Source organism: Mauremys reevesii, linkage group 3 (assembly GCF_016161935.1).
Source record: "Mauremys reevesii isolate NIE-2019 linkage group 3, ASM1616193v1, whole genome shotgun sequence".
NCBI classification, from domain to species: Eukaryota; Metazoa; Chordata; order Testudines; family Geoemydidae; genus Mauremys; species Mauremys reevesii.
This window is the reverse complement of record NC_052625.1, coordinates 37,717,385-37,735,326: the sequence shown is the minus strand read 5'-3', so window position 1 is coordinate 37,735,326 and position 17,942 is coordinate 37,717,385. Positions and strand designations below refer to the sequence as shown.

Genomic DNA, 17,942 nt, shown 5'->3' with positions numbered 1-17,942 from the left:
CTGGTTTATTACAAATAGTTTACGCACAATGTGGTTTTCAGAAGCTGCTACTAGGTGCAGATTAGAGCTGGTATGTCTTGTTTTTTCTGTGTGTGGTTTTTCTGGCAGAAAGGCATTCGGTTTATACCTACAAAACTAGCCTATAAATCCTAGTTTTAGATTTATATATTATTTTATATTTTATATTATAATTTTCATTAGGATGCAGATGCCAATATTCAAAAGCAAGTAATAGGTTATCAAGGGAAAATTCTGGACACACTTTTAGCTCCCACTGAAACATTGCAGTAGATGTATTTTTTTAGTGGGACAGAATGGTAACAATTTTCCTTCCTCTCCTTCCCCCACCTTCAAATTAGTGATCTTCTCTCCTAAATAGTAGTCTGTGTAAAATAGTCTTTCTTTCTTTCTTTCTTTCTTTCTTTCTTTCTTTCTTTCTTTCTTTCTTTCTTTCTTTCTTGTAACATGTACAGGTATTTGTAGAAGCAGCAAAGAATCCTGTGGCACCTTATAGACTAACAGATGTTTTGCAGCATGAGCTTTCGTGGGTGAATACCCACTTCTTCGGATGCAAGTGGTGGAAATTTCCAGGGGCAGGTACATATAAGCAAGCAAGAAGCAAGCTAGAGATAATGAGGTTAGATCAATCAGGGAGGATGAGGCCCTGTTCTAGCAGTTGACGTGTGAAAACCAAGGGAGGAGAAACTGGTTCTGTAGTTGGCTAGCCATTCACAGCCTTTGTTTAATCCTGAGCTGATGGTGTCAAATTTGCAGATGACCTGGAGCTCAGCACGTATTTGTAGAGTCAGGGCCCAAAAGTCCTTCTGCTTTGTAATTTGGAAAATGATTGAAGTGCTTATGGTGGAAGCATAAACAAAAAGGGCAAATTACCTGAAGGTAAGAAATAGGCCAACATCAATACTGGAAAAGCCCTTTCAAAACAAATCTAGAAAACTGTAGTACCTAGGTCTGCCACACCAGTGGTGACACATTTATTAATATGCAGCTTTTCAGGCATTTTGCAGATAAGTCACTGACATATCTAGAGATACATTTCAAGAATAACAAAAGCATGAGCGGACAATGCTATGGAACCATGCATGTGAAAGGCCATACTACAGTTACAGTAGTACACTCATTTCACTGCAGTGCAGCGGGACACAGTTTCAACACAGAAAAGTTTTTAAATATGCCCCATCCAGAACTTCATAATTTAGAACAATTGCATCCATGACTGTAAAGTAGAGCTACTGCAGAAAAATATTTCGGTGCATGTGGAAATAATCCAACACAATTAGTCATTTAGCCCTTTATGTTTATAAAAGGGAGAGTGCAAAATTGCTTTTTTGGTAGGAACAATTATCTCCAAATTTGGAGGCACTTAATGAAATGAATGATTTGTATAAAGTGAAAATCTTGCTGCTTTACTTGCTCTGCAGATGATTTATTGGAAGTGCATCACCATTTAGTTGATTCCTGTGCCTGAGAATAGACAGTTGATGAATCTGAAGATTAATGGGGTATATATGATCCAGTCTGCTTGTTAGTGCAATCAGTACTGCAACTCTAATCTGCTTTGAAGTTACATCTCTCACTTTGTTATTGTTACCAAACCAATATGTCTGTCTAATTTGCAGCATTATCGGTTAGAAACCTAAGCATTTGTTGTGAAATCTCAGTTGTTGAAACCCACTGAAGCCACTGGGCCTGCCTGTTCTGTTAGACTGAGGCCTAACATTTGCTAATCTATGATAGAGTGCTGGACAATACCAACATACTTTACAGAATAATTCTTGCTTTCTAGAGAAGCTATACAATATAATAACTACATATAGACACTTTCACAGTTTGCAAGGGAATGATCTAACCCATCTAGCACTGCAAATCATTTTAGATTTTTTTATATATATGTGAAACACTAAAAAGTAATTAAAATTATGGTAGTAAAGTTGATTGTGATGTATTTATTTGGAATGGATGTCAATGAGACTTTAATGATACAGTACTTGAGTGGCTACCCTGTGCTGCTGTGGTTTCACTGCTATTGTTGTTGTTTGAGCTAGGTAGATCAAAGCTAGCTTGGGTATGTCTACAACAGCTGCAATCACACCTCTGATTACAATCTTGCCATTCCTACAGTGTTAATGGGTGGTTACTCACAAAGGCCCAATTTCTTCCTACATCCTCTATGGATGCTTTGGACCCCTGTTCAACTCTTGGCCTTTCTGATGAGTCTTACAAGAAAAGTGACAACCATTCCCAGCTGTAGTAGGGTTTTGTGTAATGTGGACACCTGTCCACTGGGAACTTGGCTGACAGCACTGAAATGAATGAGACAGTTTCTGTGAATAAGAGCTCACCATTGTGAGCTGTCATTGTGAGTAAGAAGGTCACAGTCTGTCCCTTTGCATTTTACCATTGGAAACAGTCACCATGGTCCTGATCGTGCAAACTTTGACTTGAGTTGTGTGAGTAAAGTTACTCACATGTTTGCAAGAGCAAGGCCATGTACGGCATTACAGTTTTTTGGTATTCTAGTCTCCAAAAATGGAAATGATATTTTCAAGGTAAAATAAATTAGTTGAATTTTTGCAAGGTAAGCTAGAAATTAAGGATGATGTTCATAGATATAAGGACATCCAGAACAAAAAGCAGATTGGCAGGATCAAAATGATCAAAATAGTGGACATAAAACTGCTTTTCTTTATTCAAGTGATCCTTGAAAAGTTTACCAATAAGCTTGAAATATTTCCAGTGGGCTATTTGTGATGAAGAAAAAAAGAATTTCCACTCAAAATTCATTTGAATACCTCGCCCCCCAAGTTTAATTCCAGAATTTTTCATTTTTTGTTATTTCTTGGCAGCTATGAGCCAAAATTATTTCCTTACCAACATATATGTATCTTCATCTCACTCACACAGTGTTTTGTTGCCTATTTGTGTACTCTTGCTGGTACTAATCTTTTATTCCCAGAAAATAAAGAGCATTGAAGATACAAAGAACACACCAACCCTCTATGGGCTTGGAAAACAGACATGAGAAAAAAATGCACAGTAGGTCATATTTTGGGCACACTAACCTTGATAGTGTCTCTTGATATTTCTTTCCACTTTAAGTATTCCAGTATTTGGTATGGGATGGTGGGGGATGGAAAGGCGAGAGGAAATATTTTGAGGTGAATTCAGGGACTGAAAAGGGATATACAGTTGAACCCGGTTATGTTGCCAGCCTAGGGGTTTGCCAAAAAGCGTTGAGATAACCGATGATCGAGATAAACGAAAACCGATATGGCGGCAATATATTAACATGTGCTTGAAATTTCTTTATGTACATATGTGCACCAACTAACAGCAGAGATTTACCAGTATACAATACAAACCACCGTCGATTCTCGATACAAACCTTTATTATATTCTCCAACATTGCAAACACAAAGATCGCTCACAAAATCACAAAATCACAAAAAACGTGCGGGGTGTAGTTCGTTTTTACAAAAAGCTAACCAGTGTCAAAATTAAATTCGCGAGTCATTTCACTCTGACACAGCTCTGAAAAGTATCGTACATGCGGTTACTATGGTTTCTTTACAAAGTCTAAAATGCTTTGTTGCTTTTTGCCTTTAACAGTCTGCTTGAAAACAAATGCTTCAATATTATTTATGCTGTCTAAAACAGTTTCATCTCCTACAAAAGAACCATACTGTCGAATTTTCTGTAGCATTTCTACCACCTCACCAGCTGAGGCAATTGGTTCCAAATCTTCGTCCGCATCTTCTTCATCTTCTTTGTCATTGCCGCATGCAGATGTGCTTGCCTGTGCTGACTGCACACTTGATACAATGTCTTCATTGGTGATCACGCCATCAGTAACGACGTCTTTGTCGATTTCTATGTAATCTCGGAATTCCTGGACAGTGATGGCTAACTCCTGTGCCTCCTCTTCCAAGATAGCATCTGTAAGGCTTGATTTTCCCGCCACTTCCGCGAGTTCTTCTGCGGCTGCACGGCACTGTGCCTGAAACTCATCATCGGAAATATCCTGAATGACGCAGTGCATCCAGCAGTTTGAGATTGTTTCCTTCTTCACGTCATTCCAGGCTGATCTCAGGAAGTTCATTGCATCTAGAAGGGAAGGGGTGTACTGTGCCTTCTTTTCATCATGGAGCAGGTATTGGCGCATCAACATTTTCCTGTAGTACACCTTAAGCACTTGGATTATCCCCAGGTCCATTGGTTGGAGCTTACTCGTTGTGTTAGGTGGGAGGTAAAATATCTTAATGGCCTTGAGACCAGGAACATCCGGATGAGCTCTACAGTTGTCCACGATCAGTGCCACCTTCCTTTTCTCTGCTTGGAACTTCCTGTCCCACTTTTTCACCCATGCACTGAATAGATCTCCTGTGATCCAGGCGCTTGGCTGGCCATCGTAATCACATTGGAGAACTTTGGTCTGCTTAAAGCATCTGGGATTCTTGGACTTTCCTATAACGTAGAGCGGGAGTTTTGGGCTTCCATCCATGTTAGCAGCAACTAGCACTGTAAGTCGGTCCTTCGACTTTTTTCCACCGTGACAAGCCTCCCCACGAAACGCCATAGTCTTGTCTGGAAGGCATTTCCAAAACACCCCAGTTTCATCAGCATTAAAAATGTTCCAAGTCTCATAGGTATCCAAAATTGTGCGCATTTGAGTCTTCAGCCATGAATCCACTTGTTCCTGTTGAACCGCAGCGCTCTCTCCACAAATTGCTTTGAAGACAATGTTGTGCCTCTTTTTGAAACGATCCAGCCACCCCTGACTTGCTTTAAAGTCAGGGTGTCCTAGCTTTGCAGCAAGGATGTCCGCCTTCTCCATCAGCAAGGGACCATTGACGGGAAGGTTTGTTGCTCGCGTATTTGTGAACCATTGAAACAGTGCATCGTCGACATCTTTGTGCTCAGCCACTCTACGTTTTTTTCTTGCTGGATCAAAGACAGACTTCTCGTACATTTGCTTTATCACGTCGGCCTTCTTTTTCCATCCTGAAATGGTGTTTGCTGGAATGCCATGCTGACGACTAAGGTCTGCCGGTTTTGTTTCTTTTTCTAGCTGCAGTATGATTTCATACTTTTTCTCTATTGACTGATTGTCCAGTTTTCTCTTAACACCTCCAGACATTTTTAGAAGGGAAAAAATAAACAGAATAGCTACAGCATGTTATCCTTCAGACAAGATCAACAAGAGTGAGTGAACTGGCATGGGAGTGAACGACCATACGGACCGTGATCACGTGCTACGTGAACTCAGCACATGCGCAGTGAACCAAGTACGATCATTTTTATTTATATACTAATATATAAGGCGCACCCTGGGTGAGAGGTGGCATCGATAACTAACAATTTCAAAAGCCGGCGATTGGTCATGGGGATCGAGATAACGGACGTTAAGTGGCAAATTTGGCCCTCTTTTGTGCTCAAGATATTAGGGTACAGCGACATAAAAGAACCGACATAACCGATGAGAAAATGCTAAGACAAAGAGAGAATTTGGCGGTTCCACTTCTAAAACGTCGACTTAATACAATTGGCAAGTTAACCGAGGTCGAGATAAATGGGTTTGACTGTATTGATTATCTATGCTTAGTGTTATAATAGCTGGCAGCCAGGGATGCTAGGTGACTCTTAACTGTGGTAGACAGGCCAGAGAGAATTGTTTCCATAGTGCCCTTAAGGAATTCCTTAAGAAAAGAAAAAAATGGATTTTGATTTTTTTTCCTACCTGCTTGCTGCCAGAAAAGTTATGTAGACCTTGGCTGATGGCCTACAGAGCTGAACAAGAGCACATTAGAAAGGTCATTCCAAATACAATGTTTACTTTTTATCTTCAGATATTTTATTCCTCTTTGTATGCATGCAATAGCTCCAGTGTATTATTGGTGTGTTTATAGATACTGTAGTTATAATATAATGCACTTTCATATATTTTTTGTCTCATGAAGTGAGATGCTAGTCATTTTTCAATTAGAATATTCTGTGTACCTGAAATGTACACAATTCTGGTGACGTTCAATGATGACTGTGACTTACTCATTTGCAGCAAACAACAGCAAGAAGAACAACTCTGTACCACAAGCTTCTGAAATGAACTTGGCTGGTGAGCGGGGAATGCACACACAGATCACATTCATTTCCTTTCATTACTGATACCATCAGGCTAGTCCTCATGAGATTAGTTGCTAACAGTCCACAGATGAACTGTGAGCTTATTGGATGAGTACTGAATTTTCAGGTCCTCTTGCTTACTGAACCAGTCAGGGCCAGTGCAACCATTTAGGTGACCTAGGCGGGATTTGGGGGGCGGCATTTTCTTTGGCAGTGACCACAGTGGCCGGATCTTCGGCCGCCGCCGGCATTTAGGTGGAGGGAGCTGGGGAGGGCTGCCTGCAGCAAGTAAGGGGGGGCACGTAGGGGAACCGCCTGCCCCAGCTCACCCCTGCCCTGCCTCCTCCCCGAACATGCCATGTCTGCTTCACTTCTCCTGCCTCCTAGGCTTGATTGGCACTGCAAGCCTGGGAGGCGGGAGAAGTGAAGCAGTGACAACGTGCTCGGGGAGGAGGCGGGCAGAGGTGGGCAGGGGTTGGCGCCTCAGGGCGGCAGGCGCCTGGTGGAAGTTTCGCCTAGGGCATGAAACATCCTTGCACCGGCCCTGGAACCAGTTGATTAAAATACAAATGAACTCTTTACATTAGGACTTTGGTTCCTTTTGGACACTGTTTACACTTAGCCTTTAACTTATAACGCTCAAATAGTCTGTTCAGTCGAAGTCTGCTCTTGAACTAGGCAGGGCAGCCAAGTGTCTCTCATTTCAAGGAAGAGTGAGGGCATGGCTACGCTTGCAAATGTAGAGTGCTTTGAGTTAAATCAGCCTTCGTAGAGCACAGTAGGGAAAGCGCTGCAGTCTGTCCACACTGACAGCTCCAAGTGCACTGGCGTGGCCACATTTGCGGCACTTGCAGCAGCACTGGGAGCGGTGCATTGTGGGCAGCTATCCCACAGAGCACCTCTTCCCAGTCTGGTGCTGTGGCTTGTGGGAAGGGGGCGGTTCCCAATGCCCCATGATGCACCGGTTCGCATCCCAGCAATCCCTCTGTTTCCATCCACAATTGGCACCATCTTTCAATGTTTTTTGCACTGTGCGCTCTGTCTTCCCTTTCAGTCTGCGGGAATGGAGCCCAAACTGCTGAGGAATATGCTGACGAGTCTCGCCAGCACATCACATTTGGCAGTCAAGTTATTTCTTAACATTCAAAGTGACAGTGAGGACTCTGACGATGATATCAACTCAGGTAATGCATACGACATGAGATAGCTTGTGGCATTCACAGACATGCTCACCACTGTGGAACGGTGCTTTTGGGCTCGGAAAACAAGCACTGAGTGGTGGGATCACATCATCATGCAAGTCTGGCATGACGAGCAGTGGCTGCAGAACTTTCAGATGAGAATAGCCACTTTCATGAGCTACTGTGTGATGAGCTCACCCCACCCTGCGGCACAAGGACACAAGACTGAGAGCTGCCCTGACGGTGGAGAAGCGGGTGGCTATTGCAGTCTGGAAGCTGGCAACTCCAAACAGCTACCAATCGGTCGGGAACCAGTTTGGAGTGGGGAAGTCGACCACTGGAATCATGTTGATGTAAGTTTGCAGGGCCATTAATCGCATCCTGCTCAGAAGAACCGTGACTCTGGGTAATGTGCATGACATTGTGGCTGGCTTTGCACAAATGGGTTTCCCTACCTGCAGAGGGGTGATAGATGGGATGCATATTCCAGTTCTGGCACCAGCCCACCTAACCTCTGAGTACATTAATCAGAGAGGCTATTTCTTTATGGTTCTCCAAGGGCTTGTGGATCACCATGGGCGTTTCATTGACATTAGTCCAAATGACTTCTGTGGGACTGCCTCATATTCTGCACAGCATAAGGAGAGAGGCCAAATTAGGTGGAGGTTTCTTCCTAGTAAAAGACCACTACCATAAACCATTTGTCAGCCAATAGAAAACAAGCCATGCAGAGCACAGCTACTAGCTGTTCTTTGAGAGAGACTAAGGAACAGCTAAATGAGTGGGTCGAGGCAGTAGGAGAAATAGGCTCAGCTTTTTAAAGGTGTTTAGGCATTTCTTTGCTCAGTGTTGCAAGGACTAAGGTCTAGATTCACAAATGTACTTAGATGCCTAAACCCCAGATTTAGGCACCTAAGTGTGGGCTGAGGCACCTAAATCCCAGTTTTAGGCTCCACGGCTACTCACAAAACTCTCACTGAATCCTATAGGTAACTAAACTCAGCTTATACATTTTTGCAGTGTCTAGTTTGTGCCTCTGGGCATACACACTGCTGCCTCACTCTAGGCATCTCAGTGCGTATTTCCTGGCTAAGTAGGGTGACCAGGTGTCCTGATATTCTTGGAACCATCCTTATATTAGGGACTTTGCCTTATATACGCAACTATCCCCCCAAACCCCTGATCCCTGAAATAAAAAAGTATTCCGATTTTTCACACTTGCTATCTGGTCACCCTATAGCTAAACTACAGAGTGTTTGCAACCAGGGAGAACAGGCATTCATCACCCTAACTTGCATGTGCAGTCTGATCTGTCAGGTATACTTAGAGCAGTCCTATTGGATCACCCCCCACCCCAGGTTAGTTCACACAAAACAGATAGTCATTGGGTATGGGAGAGAAGGAGGACTCTCTCCCTCATAATTTTTAGCCCAGTGGTTAGGGTACTTACCTGGGATTTGAGAGATCCTGGGTTCAAGTGCCCCCTTCACCTGATGAGGAGAAGGGATTTGAACAGGTATCTGCCATCTCTCAGGTGAGTATGAGTACAGAATATTCTGATGTGGGGCTCCCTCACTCTCTCCTGTTGAAACTGTTCCACGGTGGATAGTCATTGGAGCAGAGGGACTGGATTCATCTCCCACCTCCCAGGCAGCTGCTCTATCCACAGGCTATAGAGTCCTTCTCATGCTTGTGCACATGCGCTCTCTCTGGCCCATTGTCTCCTTAGTTTTAACTAATAACTCTTTTTATTTGTATCTTTATGTAGCTAGTTGAGGTCAAATCTATACCCAAACCTGGGATTTATCTCAGCTAGCTACACTGAGGTAACGACTATCTGTGCCATGTCTCCACTAGGGTTTTGGAGTGAGATCGATCTTGAGTTAGCTATCACCACATAAAAAACAAGCCATTTTTCCGCCAGTAAAGACATAGTCTTAGTTTCTCCTGGGAAGTGGGGTGATAAGAGCCCTGCTAGTGAAACTTTCTAATGGAATGTGCTGAATCCCTGAACTTCCCCAGATCCCTGGGTACATACGCCTCATAGCCAGTATTGCTTATGTTTTAGGCATTGCTGGGTAACCATCCAACTCTCAACCCTACCTCACCACCAGGCAGATTTTCTATGCCTCAGTATCCCATCTGTAGAATGGGGATAATAGCACTTCACTATATGACGGTGTTGTGAGGATAAATACATTAGGATTGTGACATGCTCAGATATTATGGTAATGGGGCATTGCTGGCCACCTGTGGGGAAACTCTCCAACCTGCAGCCCTACTTTACCACCAGGCAGACTTTTCCACCATCTAAGATCCCATGAAAGCTGGATTAAACCAGGGGTGAATGTATCTCTTAGTCTAGAAGTGTCATAGTAAGACAGAAGCAGGTATTAAACCGATTAAGCAGATAAGATACTAACTGTGACCTTTTTTTTCCATTGCTCTGTATATGCTTTATACTGCCATCAATTTTGATCTGCTTGTATTCATGAAACCTTTGAGCTTTGGTTGGAACAGTCCCCACAATTCAAAGTGAAACTGTCAAACTCTCCCTATTTCACTTGGTTTTGACTTGAAACTGCACATTTCCCATGGCTCTTTCGACTGTAAAGCGTAACTCCGGTTTGTTTGAGGCAGGGCTCAGGTTGACTCAATAGTTTTGCAAATATTTGCAAACCTTTCCCCAGAGCTGAGTTTCAAGTTTGCAGTGAAACCCGAACCCAGGCAAGTTCTGTGTAGTTTTGGATTTCATTGCAAACATTTAGGCAACGTAATAAAGCTAAGCATTCCCCCCTCTAACCCCTAGACTGATCTAATAATCATTTTCCTCACTTCTTCCCATTTTGGTGCCCCAGCAACATCTAATATTATTCTGTAGTTTAAAATCTGGTTATATATTGCCCATCAGATAAAACATTTGCTGCCACTTTTCAACCCATCACTGTTCATTCTTGGCAATTGGACTTTAACCAGTGTCACATTTATTAAGATTTTAGTCAACAGAGAAAAAAATCTTCGCTGTTTTTCTCTTGGCATAGACAGAGAAACCCAAATGTAACTATTTTTTGTTTACAAGTATGCGTCATGTTAAACTGAGGCCCAGTTGATTAGATGTGGATGTAGAATCACTTTCCCTCCCTGCCAAATTTCATATTTGTGTTCAAGTGTCTGTTGTCCATTGTTTCTATAGATTGGCATAAGGCTTAATTACGCAGAGACTTTCCTCCCCCTTCCAGAAGACTGGGATCTTTAGGCTGTGCATTTCAAGCCACCAATGTCTGTCCCAAGTGCAGGAACCAGTCCAGGTCTAAACAATGCTGATCAAACTTCAGTCTCCAAAATGCAATGGTTTTTATCAAATACCCCCTTTTGCAAAGTTACTCAGGCCTGGTCTACACTAGGACTTTAATTCGAATTTAGCAGCATTAATTCGAACTAACCGCTCAACCGTCCACACCAGGAAGCCATTTAATTCGAACTAGAGGGCTCTTTAGTTCGAATTTGGTACTCCACCCTGACAGGTGGAGTAACGCTAAATTCGACATGGCTAGCTCGAATTAGGCTTGGTGTGGATGCTAATCGAACTTAGTAGCTCCGGGAGCTATCCCACAGTGCACCACTCTGTTGACGCTCTGGACAGCAGTCCGAGCTTGGATTCTCTGGCCAGCCACACAGGAAATGACCCGGGAAAATTTGAATTCATTTTCCTGTCTGGGCACTTTGAATCTGACGTCCTGGTTGGACATCGGGGCGAGCTCCGCAGCACCTGCAACGATGCAGAGCTCTCCAGCAAAGGAGTCCGGGCAATCCCAGAATAGAAAGAGGTCCCCAGCATGGACAGACCAGGAAGTCATGGATCTGATCGCTGTGTGGGGCGAGGAGTCTGTGCTCTCGGAGCTGCGCTCCAGCAAGCGGAATGCAAAGACCTACGAGAAGGTCTCGAAAGCCATGAAAGACAAAGGATACAGCCGGGATGCGATGCAGTGCCGCGTGAAAGTCAAGGACCTAAGACAAGGGTATCAAAAAGTCAGAGCGGCAAACAGACGCTCCGGAGCCCAGCCCCAGACATGCCGCTTCTACGAGGCACTGCATGCCATTCTAGGTGGGTCTGCCACCACTGCCCCACCAGTGACGGTGGACTCCGAGGACGGAATAGTGTACCGGGACAGTTCCTCCTCGATGTTCGCCGATGGGGAAGATGAGGAATGGTCTTTGGAGGATGGCGCAGGCGACAGCGAACCCACTCCCGCTTTCCCTGACAGCCAGGATCTCTTCATCACCCTCACAGAGATCCCCTACCAACCGTCCCCGCCCATTAACCCGGACTCAGAATCAGGGGAAGGATCAGGCGGTAAGTGCTACAAACAGGGAAACATTTATTTTTTAAGAAACAGGTATATAAAAAATAGAAATACTATATAAAAAATTTTAAATCTCAAACTATACAAAAAGTAGGTCCACACATATAGGAATAGAGCAATAATCCTCTTGGGACAGTTCTAAAAAGCTCTCAGAGAGCAGCTCGAAAAGCCTCAGCAGGAGGTTCCTGGGGAGAGGTGCCTTATTGGGTGCTCCGTGGAAGCACACTCTTCCGCGCCAGGCCATCCTAATGTAAAGGGGGATCATCACCTCCACAAGCATGGCAGCATATGGTCCTGGTCTGTGCAGGGCTTCTCTTAGCATCCACTCTCTCTGACTCCGAGTGACACGCCTCAGGGTAATGTCGTTCTGGAAGTGCTGCATCTAATTAGGGCAATTAGTGTACTGTTACTATTGTGAATGGTAGACTTTTACTTTGCATAAGAATGACCCTCGCTTAACAGCCACGTGTTGGAGGCCACAGAGGAAAAGCATACAGTGATCTTTCCCGTGCACTGCCGGGAGGGGCTGGAAAAGGCTCAGACTTTATGCTTTCCAGATTGCCTTTAGCGGGAGGGCACAGCTATCCATTAACTGTTAAGCAGACTCTACTTAAGGCTTACCAGGACTGGCTGCTAGATGGATTCAGCTGTGCCTCCCCGCTTGGCGTCTCTCCTGTGCAAGACCGCAACCACTGAAAGCGTATTCCGAAATCTCGAACTTGTCCTGAGATCTCGTGAGACTAGGTGCCCTGTATGGTCTTGTTCACAGAAACTGACTAGACTGTGTTCACTGTTCGCAAACATGTATCTGTTCAAGGAAATCACTTACTTTTTCCCATCACACAGCTTTGGCTCTTTCCCGGACTGCCCCGTCATCCACCTCGCAGAGGCTGGCTAACATTAGGCAGCGAAAGAAAAAGACTAGGGACGACATGTTCGCAGAACTGATGGCCTGCTCCACAGCCGAGGCGGCAGAGCAGAGACAGTGGAGGGAGACCCTGTGTCAGCAGCATCGCACACACATCGAACGGGAGTATAGGTGGCGGCAGGAAGACCAGCAGGCGACTCAATCGCTGCTTGGTCTAATGAGGGAGCAAACGGACATGCTCCGGCGCCTTGTAGATGTTCTGCAGGACCGCAGGCAGGAGGAGAGAGCCCCCCTGCACTGCATCTGCAACCGCCCTCCAACGCCAAGAAGTCCTGTCCCCCCCTCACCCAAAGTTACAAGAAGGAGGGGCGGTAGGGGCCGTGAGAACTGTCACTGCACCGCAGCAGAGCGCTAATGTACAAGACACCTCTCACGCTCTAAATTTGTACAAGTTCTTCCCTTACAGGATCACCCAGTCCCAAATCCAAGTTTCAACCCCCCACTGTGTATAACATTATTAAAAGCGGTTTGCTGTTACTCTCTGTTTCCGTCACGTTTCTCGTGTCAGAAGACTATGTGTGTAGGGGGGGGGATTTTTAATTGCAGTGCATAGCCCACATTACCAGGGTACAGACTTGGGGGCAGGGTCAACTGCAGGGCACACACAGACTGCAGTCACTAGGCACAAGGGTCAGTCTGTGTGGTGTATGCTGCCCCGGGTCATTCGTTGATGTGTATGCTTGTCCAGGGTCCTGGCGCCTGCCATCCCCGAATGTAAAGGCAGGCTTCCCTTACCATGCACTTCGACCATAGCCACGAGCCTCTCCGCTGCCCTGAGCCCCAAAAAGAGCCCTCATCCAGGGACAGACACTCACCCGTCCCCCACACCCCTCACCCCTTCCAACGCCCAAACCCACAGCCCACAGCCATCATGCAAACCCCTATCCAAAGACGGCACCCCTCGCCCCTTCCTGCAAACCCACCCCTACATGCACAATCACTGTAAACCGTCCCCCACCCCACAGACCTATGTAGGAGCAGGAGGCTGTCCGTCCTGTATTGGACAAGCGGTCTGTACATCAGTGCACACCGAACCCAGCACAGTATGCTTCCATGTTTCAACCCAGGAACAGAAATGCAAAGTCAACGAAAGATTTCTTATTAATTACTGTTACATGTCATTAGTTTTAAAACGTGCTTTGGAAGTGGGGGAAACTTGGAGAACCGGGTTTGTGAGCTCAGATCTAACTCGACACATACAGACACAGGCCCATGATCAGGCTCTCTTAAAATCAAGTGGACAGTCACAGGTTACCCTGCTCTGCGAGGAAACTAGCTTTCAAAGCCTCCCGGATGCACAGCGCTTCCCGTTGGGATATTCTCTCGGCACGGGTGTCTGGCTGATCGTAAACAGCAGCCAGGCGATTTGCCTCAACCTCCCATCTGGCCAAAAAGGTCTCGCCCTTGCTCTCACACAGATTGTGGAGCACACAGCAAGCAGCAATAACTACGGGGATATTCTTTTCGCTGATGTCCGAGCGAGTGAGTAAGCTCCGCCATCTCCCCTTGAGACGTCCGAAAGCACACTCCACGACCATTCTGCACTTGCTCAGCCGGTAGTTGAAGAGTTCCTTCTCACTGTCCAAGGCGCCTGTATAGGGCTTCATGAGCCAGGGCATTAGCGGGTAGGCCGGGTCCCCGAGGATCACTGTAGGCATCTGCACATCCCCAACCGTTATTTTGTGGTCCGGGAAGAAAGTACCTGCCTGGAGGCGTTTGAAGAGACCAGAGTTCCTGAACACATGCGCGTCATGAACCTTACCCGCCCACCCGACGAAGATGTTGGTAAAACATCCCCTATGGTCCACCAGTGCTTGCAGCACCATTGAAAAGTAGCCCTTTCGGTTAATGTACTCGCTGGCCTGGTGGGCTGGTGCCAGGATAGGGATGTGAGTCCCATCTATAGCCCCACCGCAGTTTGGGAATCCCATCGCGGCGAAGCCATCTATGACGACCTGGACGTTTCCGAGAGTCACTACCTTTGAGAGCAGTTGCTCAACGATTGCGTGGGCTACTTGAATCACAGCAACCCCCACGGTAGATTTGCCCACGCCAAAGTGGTTCGCTACTGACCGGTAGCTGTCTGGCGTGGCAAGTTTCCAGAGGGCTATGGCCACTCGCTTCTGCACACTCAGGGCTGCTCGCATCCGTGTGAAGCGCATCTGGCGCTTCAGGGCAGGGGACAGCAAGTCACACAGTTCAAGGAAAGTGCCTTTACGCATCCTGAAGTTACGCAGCCACTCTGTTTCATCCCAGACCTGCAGCACTATGCGGTCCCACCAGTCTGTGCTTGTTTCCCAGGCCCAGAATCGCCGTTCCACACCATGAACTTGACCCATTGCCACCATGATCTCCACGGCGCGGCGTACCCTGCTTTGTGAGAGGTCTGCGCCACTCTCCTCACCATTCTGCCGGAGCCTCCTCGCCCGATTTCTCAGCATCTGACTGTGGAAGAGGTGGACGATAAGGTGCGAGGAGTTGACAACGGCCATAAGTGCAGTGATGATCGCAGCGGGCTCCATGCTCGCAGTGCTGTGGCGTCCGCGCTGTAACCGACCAGAGAAGGGCGCGATCAGATTTCCCGCCGGCGCTTTCAGGGAGGGAGGGCGTGATTGATGGTTCAATGACGACAGTATCCCAAAACCGCCCTCGACACATTTTTTCCCCCAGCAGGCATTGCGAGTTCTACCCAGCATTCCAATGGGCAGCGGGGACTGCGGGAACTGTGGGATAGCTTCCCATAGTGCACCGCTTCGAAAGTCGACGCCGGCCCCGTTAATGTGGACTCAGAAGTTCGAATTAGTGTATTTAGTGTGGATACACAAATTCGACTTCATAAGGTCGAATCCACAAATTCGACTTAAGTAGATTTGAAATAGTCTTGTAGTGTAGACAAGGCCTCAGAAGCTTAATATGCAAGGAGGTTACTAAAATTTTTGGTTTAATGAAGGAAAGCTCTCATTCTTCATTTCAGTTCTTTTGTGTACCATTTAAGTAAAACAGGCTATTAATGTGCATAAATAATTGGGAGGAAAACCTATGCATACAAACACAGAGCATTTGTACTCCAACCCATGAATTGATGTACTTGGCTTTCATACCCTTCCAGGCAAATCAAGAATTCTTGGTCAATACTAGTTTAGAGCTTCAGATGACATGTTTTGAGTGGAAAACAGTATACATTTACTACTAAACTGTAATTTTTCTGAAGAAAGCACAAGGGCTTGGTTTACTAGCAATTACCTAAAACAGCAGTTGAGTAAACAGAATCTGACATGTACTGTATTGCTGCCTGAATTGTTTTACCATCTTGTTATTAACAAAGGGATTATAGGAACACAGGGGTTGCCATACCAGATGTGATTATTCATTGGTCTGTCTAGTCGGAGATCCTGCCTCCAGCTGTGGTGCCCAATACCTGATGTGACACAGGGAGGTCTCTGCGAAGCACATTAATGATCACACAATGCTATTCAGTGGGTGGGAATAATTTTGAAGCTTTTGAAGGCAGTTTGTTTATGCCCAGAAGCATGTGATTTAGAGACTTATGTATTGTATAGTTACCTCTGAATGGTGGTAATGGTCATAAAATGATCTGATCCTTTTAAAAACCCAGCCACAGTATTTGTCTCAATGGCCTCCTCAGGCAATGAATTGCACAGGTTGAAGGCCCATATATGCTCTGCAAAGAATTATTTGTACAGACATACTCCTGTTCTTTATCATTATTTTATAGCACTTTACAGAAGACCTAAAAAAACCCATCCATACCCCAAACATTTTACAGGAGAGCCCTGTGCGGCACTGTTTTTTTTAATCCCACTCCTGTCCCGCCTTGCAATAACCAGTCCCACCTGTTCCTGCATTGTTTCTTGCATTTTTATCCTGCTCCCACCCACAAAAGCTTTAGAACCCACAAATCCTGCAAGAGAGACAGATTCCCCCCTGCTACTTAAAAAACCAAATAAAACAAAAACAAACAGAAAAAGGTCAGTTAATATATTACATGTATAGAAATGGAATTCAGACACAATTTTTACCACTAAAAGAATAAAACAAATCTTATTTAAACCATGTAAAAAATACTCTAACTCCTGTTATAATAGACATCAAATTTCTATCATTCACTTAAATTTCAGTATTAAAATCTTTATTTAAAAAAAAGAAAAGAAAACTTGCTTTACGTTGCTGAAATTCTATTTATGACAAATTACAAAAGATTTAATGTTTTCCCTCAAGTTATTGCAGGCAGGATTTTTTTTTCCCCATTCAATCCTGCTGCAATAAAGTACATTTTACCCACCTCTACTATTATGGCAGCGGGTCCTGTGGCATCTGTGGGATCCTAGTCTTGCTGCAGGGCTTTAGTTTACAGTTCCCATGTTAGCTGTGACACAGTGAGTGGAGCACAAACAGCAGAGAACAAGGAAGAACAAAGACTACAGACTATGATTCCACAGTTTGTAGGAATTTTGGAATTGCCACACCAGGTCAGACCAGTGGTCCATCAACTTCAGTATCTTGTCACCAACAGGAGCGGCACCAGAGTTTCTGGCGCCCTAGGCAGAATTCGGCGGGCGGCATTTTGTGCGACCCCACGGGGCACGCAGGAGCTTCCGGTTCCACTCCCATCGCGCCGCCGAAGAAGGACCCTCCGCCGAAATGCCGCAGGCGACAGTGGCAGTCATTGAGCTGCTCAATTGCCTGCTGCTGTTTTCCACGGCACGTCGGCAGAAGGTCCTTCTTCGGCGGTGCAACGGAAGCGGAACCGGAAGCTCCCGTGCACCCCATGGGGAGTGCATAAAATGCCGCCCCCCGAATCCTGGTGCCCTAGGCGACTGCCTAGGGTCGCCTAATGGAAGTGCCAGCCCTGGTCACCAATTTGGCCAGTACCAGCTGCTTCAGAGGAAGATGCAAGAACTCTGCAAAAATAAATATGGGATCACTTACCTCCAGGCAAAGTTTCTTCCTAACCCCCAACTATTAGTGATTGAATTATGCCCTGAAGCAGCAAATTATCCTTGAGAGAGAGTGACAATTGCAGAGGAAATGGCCAACCTATACCCTACAGAAAACAGATATCTCTATATATCTACTAGGCAATCCAATTGTGATAAAACATATACTCCCAAGTATCCGCACTTGTTATCTTAAAGTAAGGAAAAGATAATTGCTTCTTATTGTTGAACTTCTGTTTTAATGAAGAACCTGAAGATTTTACAGTGCTAGATTGAAGATCTTGTTTCACAATATCTAATACATTTTTTCTACCTTCATTTATATTTGCTTTGAAATCCTAGATGAGTCAACAGACTTCTAATTTTGAAAATT

At 45.3% G+C, this 17,942-nt stretch overlaps 1 protein-coding gene across 1 annotated transcript; it reads right to left on the bottom strand.

Moving 5' to 3' along the window:
• Positions 1–3,574: 3,574 nt before the first annotated feature.
• Positions 3,575–5,155, bottom strand: LOC120400565 (tigger transposable element-derived protein 4-like). Its single transcript, XM_039529282.1, has one exon. The coding sequence runs from the start codon at positions 5,153–5,155 to the stop codon at positions 3,575–3,577; it is 1,581 nt and encodes a 526-aa protein (XP_039385216.1).
• Positions 5,156–17,942: the final 12,787 nt, after the last annotated feature.